The following is an 18,768-nucleotide window of genomic DNA, read 5'->3' on the forward strand; positions in this document are numbered from 1 at the left end:
GTTAGCATTTAGCTCAAAGCTCTGCTGTGCCTTATTATCACAGCCCCACAGAGCTGCTAGCATGGCTGTAGACTGTTAGGCTGTCACTGTTTTTCATCCATTTTATTACAACATTAAAATCAAGTTGCAGAGTTGAAGCAGAGACTTGACACTATCAAGTCACCTTTATTTTATTATTTTTTTCAAAGTTATTTTGTCATTTTGTTACTGCAGTTGTGAACATGAACCATATTTAAAACTCCCTCTTGCTGGTGCATTTTCTTAAGTATTTTTTGGGGGGGGACTTTATTAGAGACTTGACAAAAATAGAGATGACAAGAAACAGGAATACATGACGTACAACAAAAGTTCCCAGACAGATTCGAACCAGGGACACTATTGTTCATGAAACAAGAGAAACTGCAGTGAGATCAAGTGGTTATGTTATCATATTTTTAAGAAAAATCTCATTTTAAGGCAGAAATATGAGACTTAATGACATTTTTGCAGTGTGAGATCTGATGTTTGAGTTTTTATGCATCTTAGTCTGTGTTCCTAAGTCTCTGTATGTTCTATATTTTACCTGGCTGCAAGACAGATTTTCCCCTCAAGGATAATAAAGTTAAAGTTGAAGATGTCATTTGGTGAAAAGCAATCATTAACTATTGTCAGAAAATCATCTTTAAAAGATAAACAATAAAACTAGTATGGAAATCCAAGAAACAGATGTAAATATGGTTGTGTGTAGTATTAAAGTTGATTTTTTTGTTAGTTCACTCAAATGTCAGAGTGTCCTTGAACGCACCAGCAGCAAGTGTTTGCAATATAGTCCCTGCGTGACTGTACTTCAACATAACTTTGACAAAAACTAAAAGAGCTGAATTCTTCCCTGTGATGGATCACCTACGTTTCAAGTACAGTGGACTGAAATGAACACAAAGCAGTGATTGCCTGGGAGTAAGGAAATCAATCTCAGCACTTTAGAAAAGTGTCGGCAGTACAGTAAAGTATACACCCAAACAATCACCAGTTTGGGCCTTTAACCTTGACTATTGTCACATTTTGACTGGATTTCTCTGGTTTCCTCATTATTATCCAGTGCTTCATGGATTTTTGTCAAATTAAAGTAATTCAATATTGGTATAAGAATATTGATATCAGGGGCCTGTCAGCTTTTGTGTTGGTCAAACAAAAAATAAAATACTACATTCATCTCATTTATTCACATTTTACCATGTAAATAAAACAGTAACCTGAAGATTTTTTAGCAGAGGATAATAGGATGGCTGAGTGTTCTCTGAGTGTGTGAAAACATGAGCCGACCTGCAGTGGAGGAATAATATTTAGAATATTTTAGCACTTATTAAAAGACCAAGGTGTTTCATTTTCAGATTAGACTGTGAAGCAGCTCTGGGGACACACGCACAGCATAAATGAACCCCCCCGGTACTGGAATGTTTTGTATGACAGCCAGCCGATACACAACAGTCGTCTCTCCTTCACTCCCTCATAAACACACGCTATATTCAGACAGGAGGTTGCATCTGCAAAAACACACACAGTGTTCTTGGTAATCTCATAATTAATCATTTTATGTATGCAGATGATTCGGTTCTATTTTCTGCTGTTCAGTATATTCTCCTAACACGGTGCTGACTTTGACAGGTCAAATATATGCAGTAAGTAGGGAGAAATATGTCTCAATACTGGTGACAAATGTTTCATTATACGCAATAAAAACAATATTTACAAGATTAAAAATGATGGTGACACAAATGCACCCTCTCTTTACAAAGTCATACCTACCAACTTGAATACATGTTTAATATTCCACATATATATTTACAACTTGGAGTTAATTCATTTTAAATTAATGTTTCTTGTTCTAATTAATGTCTAATTTGTGTTTGTTGTTGAATCTGTGTGAATACATCACCTGAACAAAGCAGATTAGGTAACATTTGTTTGTGGTCCACCTGGTATTAAAATGCAATCTGTATCTGGATACGTTATCTAGGTAATGACATGTAGGTAAACAGAGTTGGTGGAAGCAATGCTGCTGCACTTTACTTATTTTTCCTTTGCTAAAGAACGGTCATCTCCAAGCCCCCTGGAACAGCACCTGGCTGTGAGGTGATATTGGCGTATTGGCCACAGTCAGAGTTGCAGGTCACATGATGCACACTGACCTAAATACACTTTTCCCCATACACGATCACTAGAAAAGGAACTGCTGTTAAAAGATTATTCATTTTTTCTTCAGTATTATCAGAATTTGAGAGAACGTCCTTCTAGGAAAAACTATGGCTTCTTTCAGTTCAGTCAACATTGGCTTCTTTTATGAATGTGATCATTCCCTTCACTAAGTTTATTACTGTGACCAGGACGACAAAGTTCCCCTTGTATTTTGACACACAAACCATGATCTTTCCCTAAAACTTAAACTTTTGTGCCTAAAGCAAACCAAAATGGATTTATTTGTCCAACAATAGTCAGGAGCCCAAATGAACATTAAAATAGGTTTTTCTTGCCATAATTATTCCCCCTGTTAACACTGACATTACAAGATCCCTTCATAATGCACTTACAATGTAAGTGATGGGGCCAAAATCCACAGTCCTCCTTCTGTGCAGAAATGTATTTAAAATATATGAAAAGCCAATATCAACGTTACAGTCTTTTTAGTGCCAAGGTTCCTCTTTTTGTTACTATGCTTCCACCGCAGCTCAACAGGGAAACACTGTCTGAGGAAATACAAATTTGTTGCTAAAAAGACTGTAAATTTATCAGATATCCACTTGATATGACTAACTCAGACTGCTGAAGCCATTTTTGCACAAAACAACTGTGTGGACACACTGTGGATTTTGGCCTCCATCACTTACATTGAAAGCACATTTGAAGGGGATCTTTTAATATCCAGTATGAACAGGACTAATGATTACAGCGAGGAAAACCTCTTTCACTGTTCATATGGACACCTGACTGCTGTTTTAAGACAGAAAAATTGTGAACCTGTCCTTTCATTTTGGCAACTTCACACACTGTACTGTTTTTGTCAGATCAAGCATGTGGAGACTATGTTCATTACTGTTTGCCCCATTCTGCCCCTGTGGAACTACAGTCACTTCAAATATCATGAGGATGTTATTGTGCGTGCCAACATTTTATAGTGCCTGTCATATATTCATCTGCATAAACGTACAAGTACTTGTTCAGGAGTGATAAGAAATCCTATGAATACAAATGCATGTGTAGATTGGCTAAAGTAGAGAATTACATCTTTGATGCACTGGTTAATCCTAACAAAGTCTATAGTAATTGTGTATGTATGTGTGTATTTGTACCATCTGAGAGATGAAATTTATGTAATGGCTATGTTTAATGTTTTTTAATGTTTGAATTTTGATCTTTTACTACCACAGATACTGTATGTGCGCGCGCACACACACACACACACACACACACACACACACACACACACACACACAATATCGGGCAAAAGGGAAGGCAGAGAAAAAGGCACGATGAGTTAGGAGATATAAAGGGATGATTTAAAGACGAAGGCTTTGGAGTGTTAATGCTCCCACACACACACGCGCATGCACACATGCACGCACATGGCGCCATACCCCCCCCACCCCGTGTCCTCCCACAGGCTGCCATTTTCATTTCATTTCAGAAGGATGCTTTGCTGTAAAAAGTTTTAATATTTCTCTCTTTGTTCACGTTTCAAGGACATGCACAGCCACTCATCTACAGATTGGGGCGAGAGGGAGCCAGAGAGATGCAGAGAAAGAAAGAGAATTTTCTGCATTTTCGATTATGAAACATCACATTGGACCTTGAAGTCACAGCTTTGGCTCAGAGAAAGGCTGGGGTGGGCTATCGAGGGAGGTGGCGGAGGATGTTTTCTAGTTGCCGTTTCACTCAGAAACAGTTGTTTGAGAGAGGAGAACATGGCAAAAGGGAATGGGATGTAGAAAAAAAAAACATCTGTTAGCAACCTCTCTTGAACTTGTTTTCCCTGTGGTTTGGCAGTTCAACAGTAGCAGTAGCTACAACTATCAGTCTATCAGAGCGGTGCAGCCAGTTATTCTGCTGAAAAGAACAGCAATTGTGAACTCCTTAAATACAGACTGTGATTGGAGACAGATACTGAATTTGGACCACATGCCCTCGGGCAAGGTTGTGGTTTCAACAGGGGAAGAAAGCACTATGAAGTCATGAGTTCTTAAACCAGACAAAAGAAAAAAAATAATAAAATGGTCATTGTGCTTTCCTAAATCTAACAAAAGAATTGCTGTGTTAGTTTCTGTGTTATTTCTGCAACCCTTCTGGAAATTACATTCAGTGTAATTTATTGGAGACTGAGACTGAAATAGGGCTGATTTACACCTTGAACCACAAACCCTTAACATTAAATACAATAAATACAGCATGCCAAGGCTTTAAGACTGAATTATAGTTTTGGTCAACACTCCAACAATTTTTCACATCATTTCAAATCAGTTTATGATGTAATCAGGGTTAGGGTTAGGGCATTGATTCGGCTTGAAACTAACAGAAAGCCTCAGTTACAAACTTAAAGTGTGGAGTTGGATAGGCGTATTGAAGAAGGCTATTGAAGAGGCAGAAATGGTCTAATGAAAGACACTATTGAAAATGCATTAAGGGAGATGCAGGATCGAGCATTTTTTGAGCTCGACCAATACTCGAGACTAAAAGTCAGGATATCTTCTGCTTCATCGATTTTCAACATTCTTTCAAAAATCTGGCTCTAGTGAGTCCCTAAACTGTATGTGTTTAAGTACAAAAATACATCACTTTAAGAATATATGGAAGTCTGTGGATGCCAATGTTAAAATGAAATCATTCAATCAAACTGAAATTTTATTTTACATTTTTGTGTGTGTAATGAATGGTGATATTAAAAAAAGTTTATTAAAATCCATTAATTTTCAGTTAGAAAAAAAAAGATCACTCCTCTGACAAACACTTTTCAGTCTACTCCTAAGCATAATACTGACCTAATGACCCTAGCAGGGTTTCCATCCAAATGTATCGCAAATTTTAATTTTCAGAAAATCAGCAAAAGAAAATGCAGATTTAAGCGTTTCCATCCTCTACTCTTATGCAAAAATTGGGAGTTGGTTCATTGAGATAAGCAGCAGGTGGCGCTAATTCTCCAGTCAGTTTCAATTATACTACTGCAGAAGAAGAGGACGCGACAAGATAAACAAGTGCCAGTCAAACCTGAAACAGTGAATAATAACATAGAAAACATGATGGGAATATGATATTTCTTTTTGTTTCAGGTAGTAATATGAAGAGTGTTAGTCTCCTCATCGCTCCACACTGATCTACTGTTATTTATCATCTCTTCAGTGGAGCAGAAATGTAAATGTAATGTGTTTGTTTTAGTCTTTATTTCAAACTGTCAATATACACAGTATCAAATGAAAACATCAGAATTTTTCGATTTTTTTTCGAAAATGGCAAAAACAAGCAAGTGTAAGAACTTTTTTGCAAAATTGAGGACATTTTTTCAAATTTTGCCATTTCCATCAACCTTTTCTACGTTGATGGAAACATGGCTAATGAAATTGAATGTTGAAATTTCATTTTTCCATCTGACAGATAATGTGCAAAATAAACTTTCAACGTGTTTCCTAATTTTAGCCAATTTATAATGAATATGAAATGAATATTTTTTTCATGGTCTTTTTCATAATGTTCAACTTTATAGTGGTTGGCAGATTGAACTTAAAACACCTGGGAGAATCCAGCCATTATGTAAAATTTCATTTTCAAATGGAACAAGGAATTGGTTCATTTTTAATACTTGTACTGAACACTGCCTCTTGCTGCCTTAGCTTTGATATTAAATTCTAACATGTTTTTATTGGAATACTTAAATGACACATTGTCACCTGCAAATCAAAATATTAATTTAAAGGGGACATATTATGCACATTTCAAGGTCTATATTTATAATCTCAGGCTCTACTGGAATATTGTTGCATGATTTACAGTTCAAAAAACAACTTATTTATCTAATACTGATCCTTTGCACAGCCCCTCAGTTCAGCCTCTGTCTGAAACAGGAAGTTTTAGCTTCTGTCTCTTTAAGGCCCCCCTCCTGACAAGCCCACTCTGTTCTGATTGGTCAGCTTCCAATAGCTGCTCGGGAGGCTACATCAATAAACTAAGAAACAAACTATAGTAGCAGGATTTCACTTGTTTTTCTCATTCTTTACTCAAAATGTCAACTTCTCAAATATATCTGTACATGTTCGAGCTGGAATCTAATCCAAAATATGAGAGTGGACAACACAAACACATAGAAAAACCTTAGCAACGACCTTAGCAACCAAGGCTACAGAATAGACAGCTGTTTATGAGCATGCACAATGATCTGACGTCAGCTTGTCAGTAAGGTTAAAAAAAAAAGTGTTGCAAATCAAAGCATTCAGAGCAGGCTGAATACTGGACTTTTAACTTGCAGGGAGCATTTCCTCATATATTAACCTCAAGTTTTGGAACTTTGACCATGTTTAACATAGATATCCAACATCATAACAGTATATAAATAGCAGAAGTCCAGAAAAAGCATAATATGTCCCCTTTAATGATCCCCCCCCAAATAAAGAAACATGCAGAAGAAGACTAGTTTGTTTTTTCAGCATGACACTACTTCATGCTCTGTCCAGCCCCAACAAGCTTTCCCAATCTGATGGGAAAGACCAGCCTGTGCTGTGTGTAGCCTGAGAGGCAAAGGAACGATGCTCTCCCATCCTCATCTGAAATTACGTATTTGCCATCCACACAACCTTTATCCTTCTCAGCTGCCTGCCTTGGGGATGCTGTGTGCAATGTGGCAACAGGGTGACATCGCATTTCAGACACAAAAACAGTGGCAAAGTGCAAATCTCTTCAGAGCCTTTCTATTGGGTTCAGAACAACTCCTCCATCACAGTGTTAACCCACAAAGGCCAAATCAGTGGTTGAAGGGATATGTGAAATAAAACATGAAGCCCTGGAGGAAGACTCCATAAACTGTGTGTATATGTGTGTGTGTGTGTGTGTGTGTGAGGTGGGTTGTAGTGTGGGTTACAGCTCCCTCCACCCTGAAGGATGCAGTAAACACTTGTTTTATTATGATTTGAATATCAGCTCTCAGAATATGAGCGAGGATAAATTATTATCATTAATTATAATAAATTTGCCTGTCAAGACTGCAATTATTTTGTTGCCACACAGATTGGTTATTCATATAATGATGGCGGTAGAACGCAGCGGCCTGAGTGACTCATGATTTTGTTGAACAATTGAAGCCACAGAAGCTAATTGTTTCGCTCGTCAAAGATTTTAAAATGGCAGCATGCAACAGCGTGTATGAGATGTGTGTGTGTGAAAGAGGTAAATGCTTCACCATCATCTCTGAGACAAGTTTGTTACTGCTTAAATCACTGCTGTCATGTTAGAACTCACAAACCATCTCTGCAGATTGTGGGAATTCTGTCTCATTAAGGTGTGTAAAAAGCTTTTCAAAATCTGCTTTAGAAATAATAATATTAAAAAAAAAACATGATAGTGAAGCTGAAATCATAACTTATTTTCTTAAGACACCCGAAATGGAGTTTTAAGGTTTTCATAAATCAAGATCCAATTTAGACGATTGAGTTTAAAAAACATAAAAACTGCTTTTGCTATTAATAATTTTTCTGAACTTAATTCTGCTTCCCATTTATATGTGTGTGTGTGTGTGTGTTTGATGGTGGGGGGTGGGGGTGGGTGATTTAATATTACATGAGCTGGTCAGGGATTTTAATGCTGTCCAGTGCACATATGTGGGTTATCTTTTCAACCCATACCGCAGTAATAATTACAGTCCCAATTATCAGCTTTTTTTCTAGCCACACTTTTCTAGCTGCTTCTTCCATATTTTGCCAAGTTTTGTTTTTGTGCATAGACAGAGTTCCTGTTACTGCTTTACATCAGCTCAGCACAAAGAGGTTAGGGAAAGAGTGTGGTTATCGCAAATCAATCCTGGTTAAGGTGTGGTTAGGGTTAGACAACAAAAACACTTGGTTAACGTTAGGGAAAGATCATCATCAAAGAAAAAAAGCAAACATTAATTTCCGGTCTCTGTGATTTTCTGCATTAAAGCTGAACATGTTAAATAGGCCTCTGTTACCTCTACCTTGACATGCTTACTTTTAAGGTACACTGCTTCCTTTATTGATACTGAACATTGGTACTGGACATAAATGGTGAGATGCAGAAACGTGTACTGGGCTAAAACTGAGGAAGTCAAAAAGGATTTCGCTAACCTGGTAGAAGTGAGCTTGTTAACACCAACACTGAATCAACGTGGTGGAAAAATAAAATTAAGTAAAACCATAATGACATCCCACAAGATCATCAGCTGGGTTGTTGTAATGTTACCAATGACTATGTGACTAAGTCTTGGCTAATTTATGTTGGTATAGCCTGAATTTTATGCGGTGAGCTACATGTCATTTACAGTCATCCTCCAGACATCAGTCCTTTTTATAAGGAGTAACTTAAAAGCAGGCTGAAAAGTCATGTTTTGCCACTCACTGTGGTTGCAAGTTTGAAACCTGTTTCACCTCTGACCGGGTGTAGTCAGAAATGTGCATTGTTGCACCTGTAACCACACCCAACAGTGATGTCAGAGGGTCCTGGAGTACATCTGTACATCACTGCAGCAAGGTGAGAAGTAAAAGTAAAGTTACACTTTAATGTAAAAGCATAACAGGCATTCGGAGCATCAAGAGCAGTTTGAGTAGCTTCAACTGTAAACTTACATAACTTCAATACAATGACTGAAATAAATAGAAAGCTGTTTGCTAAAAATTTTGTATAAGAACTTTATAATCTGATATTATGTCAGATGTTATGTTGATAACGTACTCTGCTGCCCCCAAGTAGCCTTTAAATAAGGATATCTGTCAATGTGACAGTCATCTGTCAATGAGATAGCCTACTAAGTTTCCAAATGCTATCCAGTCAAAAGGGAACGATATTATAACTTTAATTCTGCTTCATTTTAGTAGGCCGGTAACCATGGAGATGTGTGCAATTAACAGAATAGTATTTTCACCTTGATATTTTTGAGAAATCTGGGCTGACAAACTCATCATGGCAGAGCTCCTGCTGTTGCTGAAATGAGGTGAATTCCAGGGTGTCTGGACTCACCGCAGACCCGCACACACAGGCCTTGACTGGTTTTGTGTGTACTGCAGTCATCTTGGCCAGTGATTTTCCATAAAAGTCCATTTTAGTCAATAGCCACACAGGTTTGCACAGCTATCCTTGTTAGGACATTTCATTGACTTCCATTCACTGTGGACAGCTTAACCCAAACCCTAACTTTAAACTAACCTCTAGTCACACATTATCCTAAACCTTAACCAGGACCTCAGAAATGATGTTTTGTCTCATTAGGACTGGGTTTTGGTCCCCATGAGGACTACTGGTCCTGACAAGGTTGGTGTTTATACCAGAAAAGGTCCCAAAGAGGGAACAAAAACATGCACACATACACACACACACACACACACACACCTCTCCAGAGAAGGCCTGTCCATTCAGCAGGTGTTCGGAGCCCTGGCCGTCCTCACTGCCAAAGTGTAGCCGGATTTCCTCCAGACGATGGCTGTATGTCATAGGCCCACCAGAGATGTTAACCAGATGCTCCTTGTCCAATCGCAGAGAGACGTGGCGGCCTGTGTTGTACATGGTCCCTCCCACCTGAGGAAGAGAAGACAAGGAAGAGTTAGTAATAAATCAAAGCAATCATGTGAAACTATATACATATTGAAACTGAAGCAACAGATCCCGAAATAGACCTCAAGTGCACTGCAAATTTTCTGTGGTCTCTTTAACACCTTTAATTTTGCTCACTTGATTCTGACCAAGAAAAGAAGATCCATTGTTGTCTTTTTAGTTCTGGTCAAGGTCATGTTCACACAGATGAACTAAGAGGAGGAAAATCAAATTCTGGTGACTGACAGCAGGTCATGCTGCACCTTAATGCAATTGGATGTCAAATTCATGTACAATGGCAAACAGGTAGAAAAACACAAAAAGAGATGTTGGTAGTGTAGTATTCAAGCCGTTAAATGGTTTAGGACACAAGCTCAACACACTTCTTTGAACTTGTTTTCATTGTCTGATGTATCAAGGAAAATCCTGCATTCATGTTCTCAATCCATGGTTACCAAGTCATCTTGCCTAAATATACAGATTGGGAGATCTTTTTCTCCACAGTTCACAGCTGGTAGATGCAGCTTATAACTAAAATCTAGTATCATCTATCACAAAATGCTGTTGGTAGGTACATGTAGTTAACAGGATAGTGATAAATGCTGACTTAGTTAGCTAATATGTAACCACAAGACCCTGATCACCCCAGATTAAGTAAGGCTGTAGCAACAAAACCCCTGAGTGTACTGAAATGAGGAAGGATGTATTTTATTTGTTATGAGTTCAATATTTCATTTGTAACAGAATGAATGTGGTTTTTCTTCTTTTAAATGTGACATAGACTGGCTTTAATGCCTGCCTGCAAACCAAATGTCCTCCTGGATAATAATAATAAAGTGGAAATTGGACGTTCCCACAAGCATACAAATGCACAGTAATACTGACTAAAGACAGAAAAAACTCATTTAATTGCAGAAATTCCAGCTGTGGCTCACTGAGAAAGTGTAATCAACTGACCATTCCACCAGAGGCTACCGGCCCACCCAACTCCAGCCAAATCAACTTGTAATTTCTTAAATCTTAAGCTATTAAAAAGCAATTTAATACCCTTCTTTGCTTGAATACTCTCCCTTCCACATATTAAAAATGCATTCAAATACAGACCTCTCTGGATAAAAGACAATAACTGCCATTGCTCATATGTTGCTCTTAATGAAATGCAGCATGAAAACACAACCTCATTAATAAAATAATATATTTAGGTAAGAAATGTTAATGTGTTTATTCAAAAACATCATTTTCTTACAGAAAAGAAAGAAGAAATCCAACCAGACAACTTGGAATGATGTTTACTATCTTATGAATTCTATTTGAACATGTAGGTGTGGAACAGTTATTACCATAAGCTTAAGTGTATTTTGTTTGCCTCAGTCTGTCTTTTGGCTGACAGAGCAGTGAATCATTTGTTTAGTAAGAACTTTAAAAAAGTGATGAAATGAGGAAAATCTCCTAAAGTCTTCTACAGCTGTATGGGCTTTAGTTTCAGTAATAAGGAGATGTTGTTGTCTCGTGTTTTTGACAGCTTTGGAAGTCAAGTTTTTGTGGAGTCTTGTCTCATCAGCAGAGCTCAGTGATTTACACAAGAACAGTCCTGAGGGCTTTTTTAATTAGGCAGCAATCTAAGCAGGCGGGAGACGCAATATTGTAAACTGCAACAACAGCTCAACACACAAAGGAGAGTTTGGAGCCTAAAGTGAAAAGAAAGGGCAGGTAAAGATAAAATAAAAAAGAACAAAAGAAGGTTGAAATGATCAGGATACACTCACAATCAATACTTTACAAGGTTTTGGGGAGAACATGGTAATACAAAAGCCATTAATGATGATTTTCTTTTGGTATTTTTGCCTTTTGTTGGACAGCAGGCAGGAAACAAGGGGAGAGAGATGGGTGTGACATGCAACAAACATCCCTGACTAGAATCAAACCAGTGACGCTGCAGTTACATAGCATACACAGTATCAGGGCACTCCAATAATGATTTTTATCAGTAACTGTTTATTTATTTATAAATGGGAGTTGTTTCAAAGTGAAGCGTTGATATTCTCAGCATGACTTTGGTCGGACTTCTATCACTCTTATTAGCCTCTCTCTTTCCTCTCCTCTTTCCACTCCCTTTGCTTTCCCTCCTCTCCCTCATTCCTTTTACCACTTGCTCTTTCAAAATCATCACAACCCCCCCCCCAAATTCCCAGAGAAAGAAGTCTGCCCACACATTGTAAATATTTTATAGAACCTCTGAAAAATCAATGATTTGAAAGGAGAAAGAGAGAGGAAAAGGGAACGATGCAAAGAGGAGATAAGTACGTGGAGCTGGAGGAGAGAGGTGTGTTGGATTTAGTGCCCAAAGACGAAAAGGTAAAGTGGAATGAGTGAAGGAAAGTCTTTTAGGTTTCCTGGCAAGGCTGATAATGATGATGATGACGAGGTGAGACCCCTGAAAAGGCCAGAAAAATCTCATCTCCTTTAAGACCTCCTTTGGTTATTATTAATGAGGAAAAATTGGTAAAGAGGTCTATGGACTCTCTGTGTAGTTCCTCTGAAAAGCATCCGATATAAAGAAAATCGAGCAGCCTGGTTAATGATGGACACATGTGGACAGCCAAACCTGAACAACAAAATTCGTCATTTGTCATTGCATTCCAAAATAATTCATATCTGCTTTGTGATCTGCTAGTGCTGTAATTGAGGTTTAGCTAGATTTTCACACAAAAACTACTTGATTAAAGTGACACTCATTTATGTTTTTATATGATCAATCAATCAAATTACTATGTATAATGTGAAAGGTGTCGCACATGGTGATGAATCCACAGAGAATCATCATCTGACTCTTCAGCCCCCTCAGTTATGGAGTGTTTTAGCTTCTTTCAGCTTGTTGTTTTGGTTTCATGGCACACAGCCTTACTGTTTGTTACTTCCATTAGCCTAGCTCTCAGCTCTAGTAGGCAGCAAAACAGCTCTAATAAACTCACTGTACTCTACCTACCCAGAAACAAACTGTAGACAAAGTTAGCGATGAGCTGGTGAACATTTAGAAGCTAAGGAGCCAGTTGGTGGGGACCAAAACAGAGCTAAAAAGGAGAGTGAATATTGGACAAAACATTTGCCAGGTGGACAGAAACATGAATGAATGCTAGTGTTGCTCTGGATGGGAGGCAACTGTTTGCTAACATGTTGGCCATAACAACTTTATAAAGCTGCAATATGTCAAACATGACTTTTAGCTTATTGTGGAATTCTAACCCCAAATGGCTGCAAAAACAAACAAACAAAAAAAATGGACTAATGCAGCTTTAAGGTTAGGTAACAACAGTAGTTTGAGAGCAGACATCTCCCGTGTCAAAGATGCTTTGTTGTCCAATGTATCCAGCTCTACCTTCTCCCTAATTTGTGGTGATAATAAATACATCACACTACTGTATGTCTTTATTTCTTGACTTTATTTGACAGTCAAAAGTATCTGTATCTACAGCCACTCTCAAGAAATGAATGACCCTGCAGAGGTTAAATGGCTCCCCACCAGTCAGTCAGAAGTGAAGAGGCCTATAAGATGAGACGTGAAATCTCTTCAAGTACGTACATCACGCCCAGCTGCCCTTGACTTAGCTTTTCGACATGTAACCTCACATTACTTTGGTCTTTCATCCTGACAGACGAGAATCATGAGAGCCTTCTACTAGAGGTCCTTGTCAGGTAAATATAGGTTGTTTTAGGCATTTGAACAAATGAGAAATGCTGTCTTATGAGAATAGTTTCCACTGTGACAGCCTCCACTCTTCTGTTTTCATGCTTTTCACCAGATGTTAGAACGTGGCTGCAGGGATTTGCTTCCATTCAGCCCAAAACTGTTGCCACAAAGTTGGAGGCATACATCATCTAAAATGTAATTGTTCTGGACAGTATATATAGTTCCAATTAAGATTTGTCTAAATTGGCACTAAGGGGCCTAATAATGAAAAACAGATGAAAGACAAAAAGCATATAAAAGTATGTGGACATTTTCGCCACAAAGTACAATTATGAAGCACATAACAGAGAAAGATCAGCTGGAACATTGAGTTACTCCTGCCTGCATTATATCTTCACACTATTGTTTCATGTGACTGTTGCACATAGCAAACACTGTACATTCAGTACACAAGATGACAGTTTTTTTTTTTCCTAGCCAATATCTGTTCTTCAGGCTGATTGCTCATGTCAGAGTAAATGGGTAAAGGCTGGCTGGGAGGCGCAGGTAGTGGAGTGTGGTTGGAATGACAGAGGTGAGGAGAATAATCGTGTTTGTCTTACAGTGAAAGCTAGATACGGAGTGGCCGCTAAGCAGCTCCTTTCTAATTGGTAATTCTTTCATCTCCTGGGATAATCCCCGGCTAGGGAAGTACTCACAACAGCAAAACACAAGAGAACATCATAGTGGCTATATGTAATGTAATCACAGACTGTAAAAAAATAATGGACGTAGTCACCATGATGTCACCCATTGGTTTGTGGACTCCCACTTTGAAGCCTCGACTTTGGCATTTTGACCATCACCATCTTGGATTTTTGGAGCCAGAAGTAATCATATTTGGACGAGAGGGTGAAGCTAACCCTAACACTAGCTGCCAGCTTTGTTAGCATGATGCATTTACAGTCTATGGTTAACTGTGATTATGCTTATGCTAATCCTATTTTTTGCTATTGAAAAACAAGCTTAAAACCATTAAAACAAAATATACTTACTGGAAAAACTGGACATCTAATCTCCTTAGAGAGTCTTTTAGTTCAACTAAATGCTGAAAAAGACTTTTTTTGGTGACCAAAATGTTACAATTAACTTTCATGAACTGAAAACACACTGAAATAGTGACAGTTACACCTTTGCTCTGTGAATCTGGGGTTACACCATGGTTATGTTACCTAATCAATCTTGTTGCCGTGGTAGTGGTTTGTCAGTCACAACATAGCCCTAAAACATACCCCGCTTTATCATCTATTTCACTCTAAATGGGACCACATTTTACAAAATGAACATCATGCTGTATTGAAGAAGACTTGAAACTAGCGATTGAAACAATAAACTCATTAGTAAAATGTTTAATGGGGTAATAAATCAAGTGAGAAGTAGGGTCATTTTCTCAAAGATTTCCACACAATTGGACCTATTTTTAGAGCTAATGGAGTGGCCCCCTGCTGGCCATTAGAAAGAATACTAGTTTAATGCACGTCCACACTGGCTTCACTTTTCGGATCCAGAGCTACCCAGTTGGATGTAATCTTAGCAAATGACCAACTTTGAAATGGTGACTTTGAGAAGAAAAACAAAACAAATTGTTTCTGGAGTAACTCATGAAAACACAGAAATCATTCATATTTTAAGTAAAATTGTAAATATTCTGAGAAAGGTTTGAAAGAGATCATATTTAGCCACATTTAGCCAGCTGGTGGGAGCCAGACTTGAAGAGTAAATGAATACCCACACACTTGAGTAAAACTTGTTTACTTCATCTGTCATGTTTCTGCTCTAACAATTACCAGACAAAGTCAATGTGGTGGAAAGGTTGCAAACAAAGCAAAGGCACTATATTCCAATCTGCTTTCTCATTATTCTTTGGCGTCTCGACACTTCTGCGAGTAGTGAAGTAATTATTACAAGCAAATCGTGGAGTTCATATTTTCATTCTCTGTGCTGAATGTATTTCAGAAAATCACAGGCTTTTGTAGTCTATTCATAAAAATAGGCCTGTCAGATAAGCAGGGAACTTGTATATTATGCTGTGCGAGAATCAACAAAAACACTCAAAGCTGTCCAGGTCATCTCATGTCTGAACATTATGCTATTATACTGATTATACTGTCTTCTACTTCTACACTAATGGCTTCAAAATCACATCAGGGAATGCGTCACTGCACTTCAGTCTTTTGTGGACAGTAATGCCATAAGCAGCATTCAAATCCTCTCTATGATAGACACAACACATATATTTATAGACACAATACATTTAAAAAATATCTCCTCCTACACAAGTCTTCTTTACTATTGATTTATGGATAAAAACAGTAAAAGTAAAATTTCTACAATTGGAGGGTAACAGTGATCCAGCAGAGAAATGAGTATGATACTGCTTTGCTTTTTATTACTGAAATCTATGCTTTTTGGTCTTTATAACTCAAGGTCTTGCAACATTAGATGATGGTACTTTTTTTAAGATAGCAGTGTTTGTATTACTGTGAAAAGTGAGTTTTGAAAAGGAAGTGATATTAATGCGCCGCTGAAAATATTCCCTAAAAAATACACTTTTTCCTCCTGTTTGAGTAACATTTACTAAAAACTACAGTGCCCAGCTGTTTTGGGAAATTACGGGGCCTTTTTCTAAAAATGACTGTACGTCTTCAATAAACTGTCACAGATAGGGTAGGGAAGTCAGAAAGTATTTACAGACTGACTGCAAAAAGGTGAATTGGGCTCAACTTTTGCCGCAACACAACCCGACTTCACACTGCATTGGCCAATAACATACATGCAAATGGTCAATTACTTTGTAATGTGAATGCTGTATTCCACTGTTTACCTTGCGACAGCCACGATGAAAGATAAAACAGTTGCCACCATGATAACTCTCCAGAGTTGTGAAATTCTATCTGTGAGTTTTACAAACCACTTTACAGTGTTTTGGCTTCTGATAAAATGTATTCATCTGTAAATCCAACTCGACTTCCTGGATTGTATTTCATTGTCTCACTGGTACCTCAAACAACACCCCTGCACCATAGTGCCGCACTGCCGGTTTTGGTCTGAACGCAGCCTAAGAATGCTCCTCTCAGTGAGTCAATATGACTATTAGGTTCGACTGGAAACAAGTCATACACAAATGCCTGTAGGAAGACACACATACATGTCTCTTCTTCTGTCTCTGAGAGGTGCAAGTTTATTTTGGAGCAAAACTTTCCAAAGACTATTGCTCCTTACTCCTACACTGAGTATAACAACTTAAAGGGGGCATATCATGCACATTTCCAGGTATAAATTTTTAATCTTGGGTTCTACTGGAATATCTTTGCATGACTCAAGGTTAAAAAAACTTCCTTATTTAACTCACGCTGACCCCTTATGCAGCCCCTCAGTTCAGCCTCTGTCTGACACAGGTCATTTTATCTCCTGTCTCTTTAAGGGCCCCCTCCGCCTCCACGAGTTGACGTCAGATCATCGGCAAGGTAAAAAAAACTGCTGCAAACTTAACGTTCAGAGCAGGTTGAAACCCTGGCTTTTGACTGGCAGGGAGCATTCCTACATACGTTTTAGAACTTTGACCATGTTTTGCACAGATATCCGACATTATAACAGTATACAAATAACAGAAAATCACAAAAATCATAATATGTTCCATAATATGTTTTAAACCTAACCCTAATCCTGTAACTGCAACCTGACAACCCTATCCCAGAAATAACCCAGAATACACTTCTTTAAGGTGAGAATCAACAGAAATATCCTCATTTTGTAAGATTTCCCTTCTTTAGGCCTCATAAAGAAAAGTCTGACACACACAAACATACACACATTCAGAACTACACACTGTTGAACATGTGCACATTTACTGGCAGGTACTTCAAAAACACAGAAAAAGCTGCCAACACTGCTTGATTTAGATAGAAACTGAAATCAAGCAAACGGCATCAATGCTGAGCCTGACAGCTGACACAACATTTCACTCACACATATTGTAACAACACCTTTCCAATAAATAGGATCAGTTGTTTTCGATGCACAGTGATGAGAAGAGATCATAGCCAGCAATATTTAGTGTGGGAACACACTGCTAGCCTGTGCCTGCATGTGTATTATTTATATTGAGGCTTTCTATGTTCATTAGTGCAAATCACGCCCTTTGCCACATATCTCCTGTCATATGTCACTGCTGTGCGTCTCCTGTAACCACTGTAATTGTTTGAGCAGCCAAAGCATGCTTTTAATTTGTTCCGAGAAGCTTCCAGGAGCGACGGAGCTGAAACGGACAATTGCACTGTGCGCTGGTCCTCCCTTAACGGATGGTGATGATCACAACGCACCACCATATTAGAGGTAATAGCTGTGCGAACGTAAACAAGTCATAAAGGAGACTGTTGACTGTCTGGGTCAGACTTGGTAGTAGCAGGCAGGTACGGTAATAGAAAACATCAGTAGTATGCCGGTAATGAGAAAACACAGGGAACATCATCATTATCTGAACACACAGATCAATAGAGTAAATTACCCCTTGTTACAAGAAGAGGTCTCTACTAACTACTGTATATGTTCAGCTATTAGGCTGCAGTTTTGCTCCATTTACATGGAGTGTTTTAAATATAAACGCCATCATTAGCTAATGAAAAAGGGTTTTAGCTGACAGAAACACCCAAGCAAAAAAATAAGTTTTAATATGTCAGAGTGCTGTACGTGCCAACACGCACTATAAAATAGTTAAGTAGTGGAAATGGTGATAAGCTACATGAATACATTAGACAGAATCTGTGAAGTGCACACGTGCTTTAGCAACCGTCAGATGGCTTTTAATATCTTCTCTAAAGGCCCGCAGCTGTAAGCACTGAATCATGTCAAAAGCGTAATGTATTTGATTAAAATACAAGAAGACTGGTGCTCTTTCATTAAGGTGTGCAGATATGGAGAGTAAATGGAATGGATAGCGATAGAGGGGATGTACCTGCAGAGCACCACAGAGCAGGAGGGGAAGAAAGAAGGAGAAGAGAAAAGGGGGGGGAAAGAGACTAGCTGTGATGAATTAAATACAAGCAGAGCTGTGTGGGTTGCAGCTTGGTGAAGTTATGGACACACATATCAGTTGAGCCGTTCCAGTAATGCTACATGATGAGAGAGATTCAACACAGATCTGAGGCATTTAGAAATAGATTTCAACAGACTTTCCTTTCCAGAAAAACGACTGTGTCGGTAGTTTGTTCAAATCAAACAGACAAGATGCTGATTTTGGAAGATTCTGCAAAGCCCCAGATTATGTT

The 18,768-nt window shown here is 38.3% G+C and overlaps 1 protein-coding gene across 4 annotated transcripts in view; it reads right to left on the reverse strand.

The window, feature by feature from the left end:
- The window catches only part of ca10a (carbonic anhydrase Xa), a 257,971-nt gene that overhangs the window by 19,119 nt on the left and 220,084 nt on the right, over positions 1-18,768 (reverse strand). For all 4 annotated transcript variants that reach the window (XM_042397760.1, XM_042397759.1, XM_042397758.1 and 1 more), the window contains one exon: positions 9,574-9,759. In XM_042397760.1, the coding sequence (XP_042253694.1) occupies positions 9,574-9,759 (186 nt within the window). The remainder of the gene's footprint in view (positions 1-9,573; positions 9,760-18,768) is intronic.

This window comes from Thunnus maccoyii, chromosome 20 (assembly GCF_910596095.1).
Source record: "Thunnus maccoyii chromosome 20, fThuMac1.1, whole genome shotgun sequence".
NCBI lineage: Eukaryota > Metazoa > Chordata > Actinopteri > Scombriformes > Scombridae > Thunnus > Thunnus maccoyii.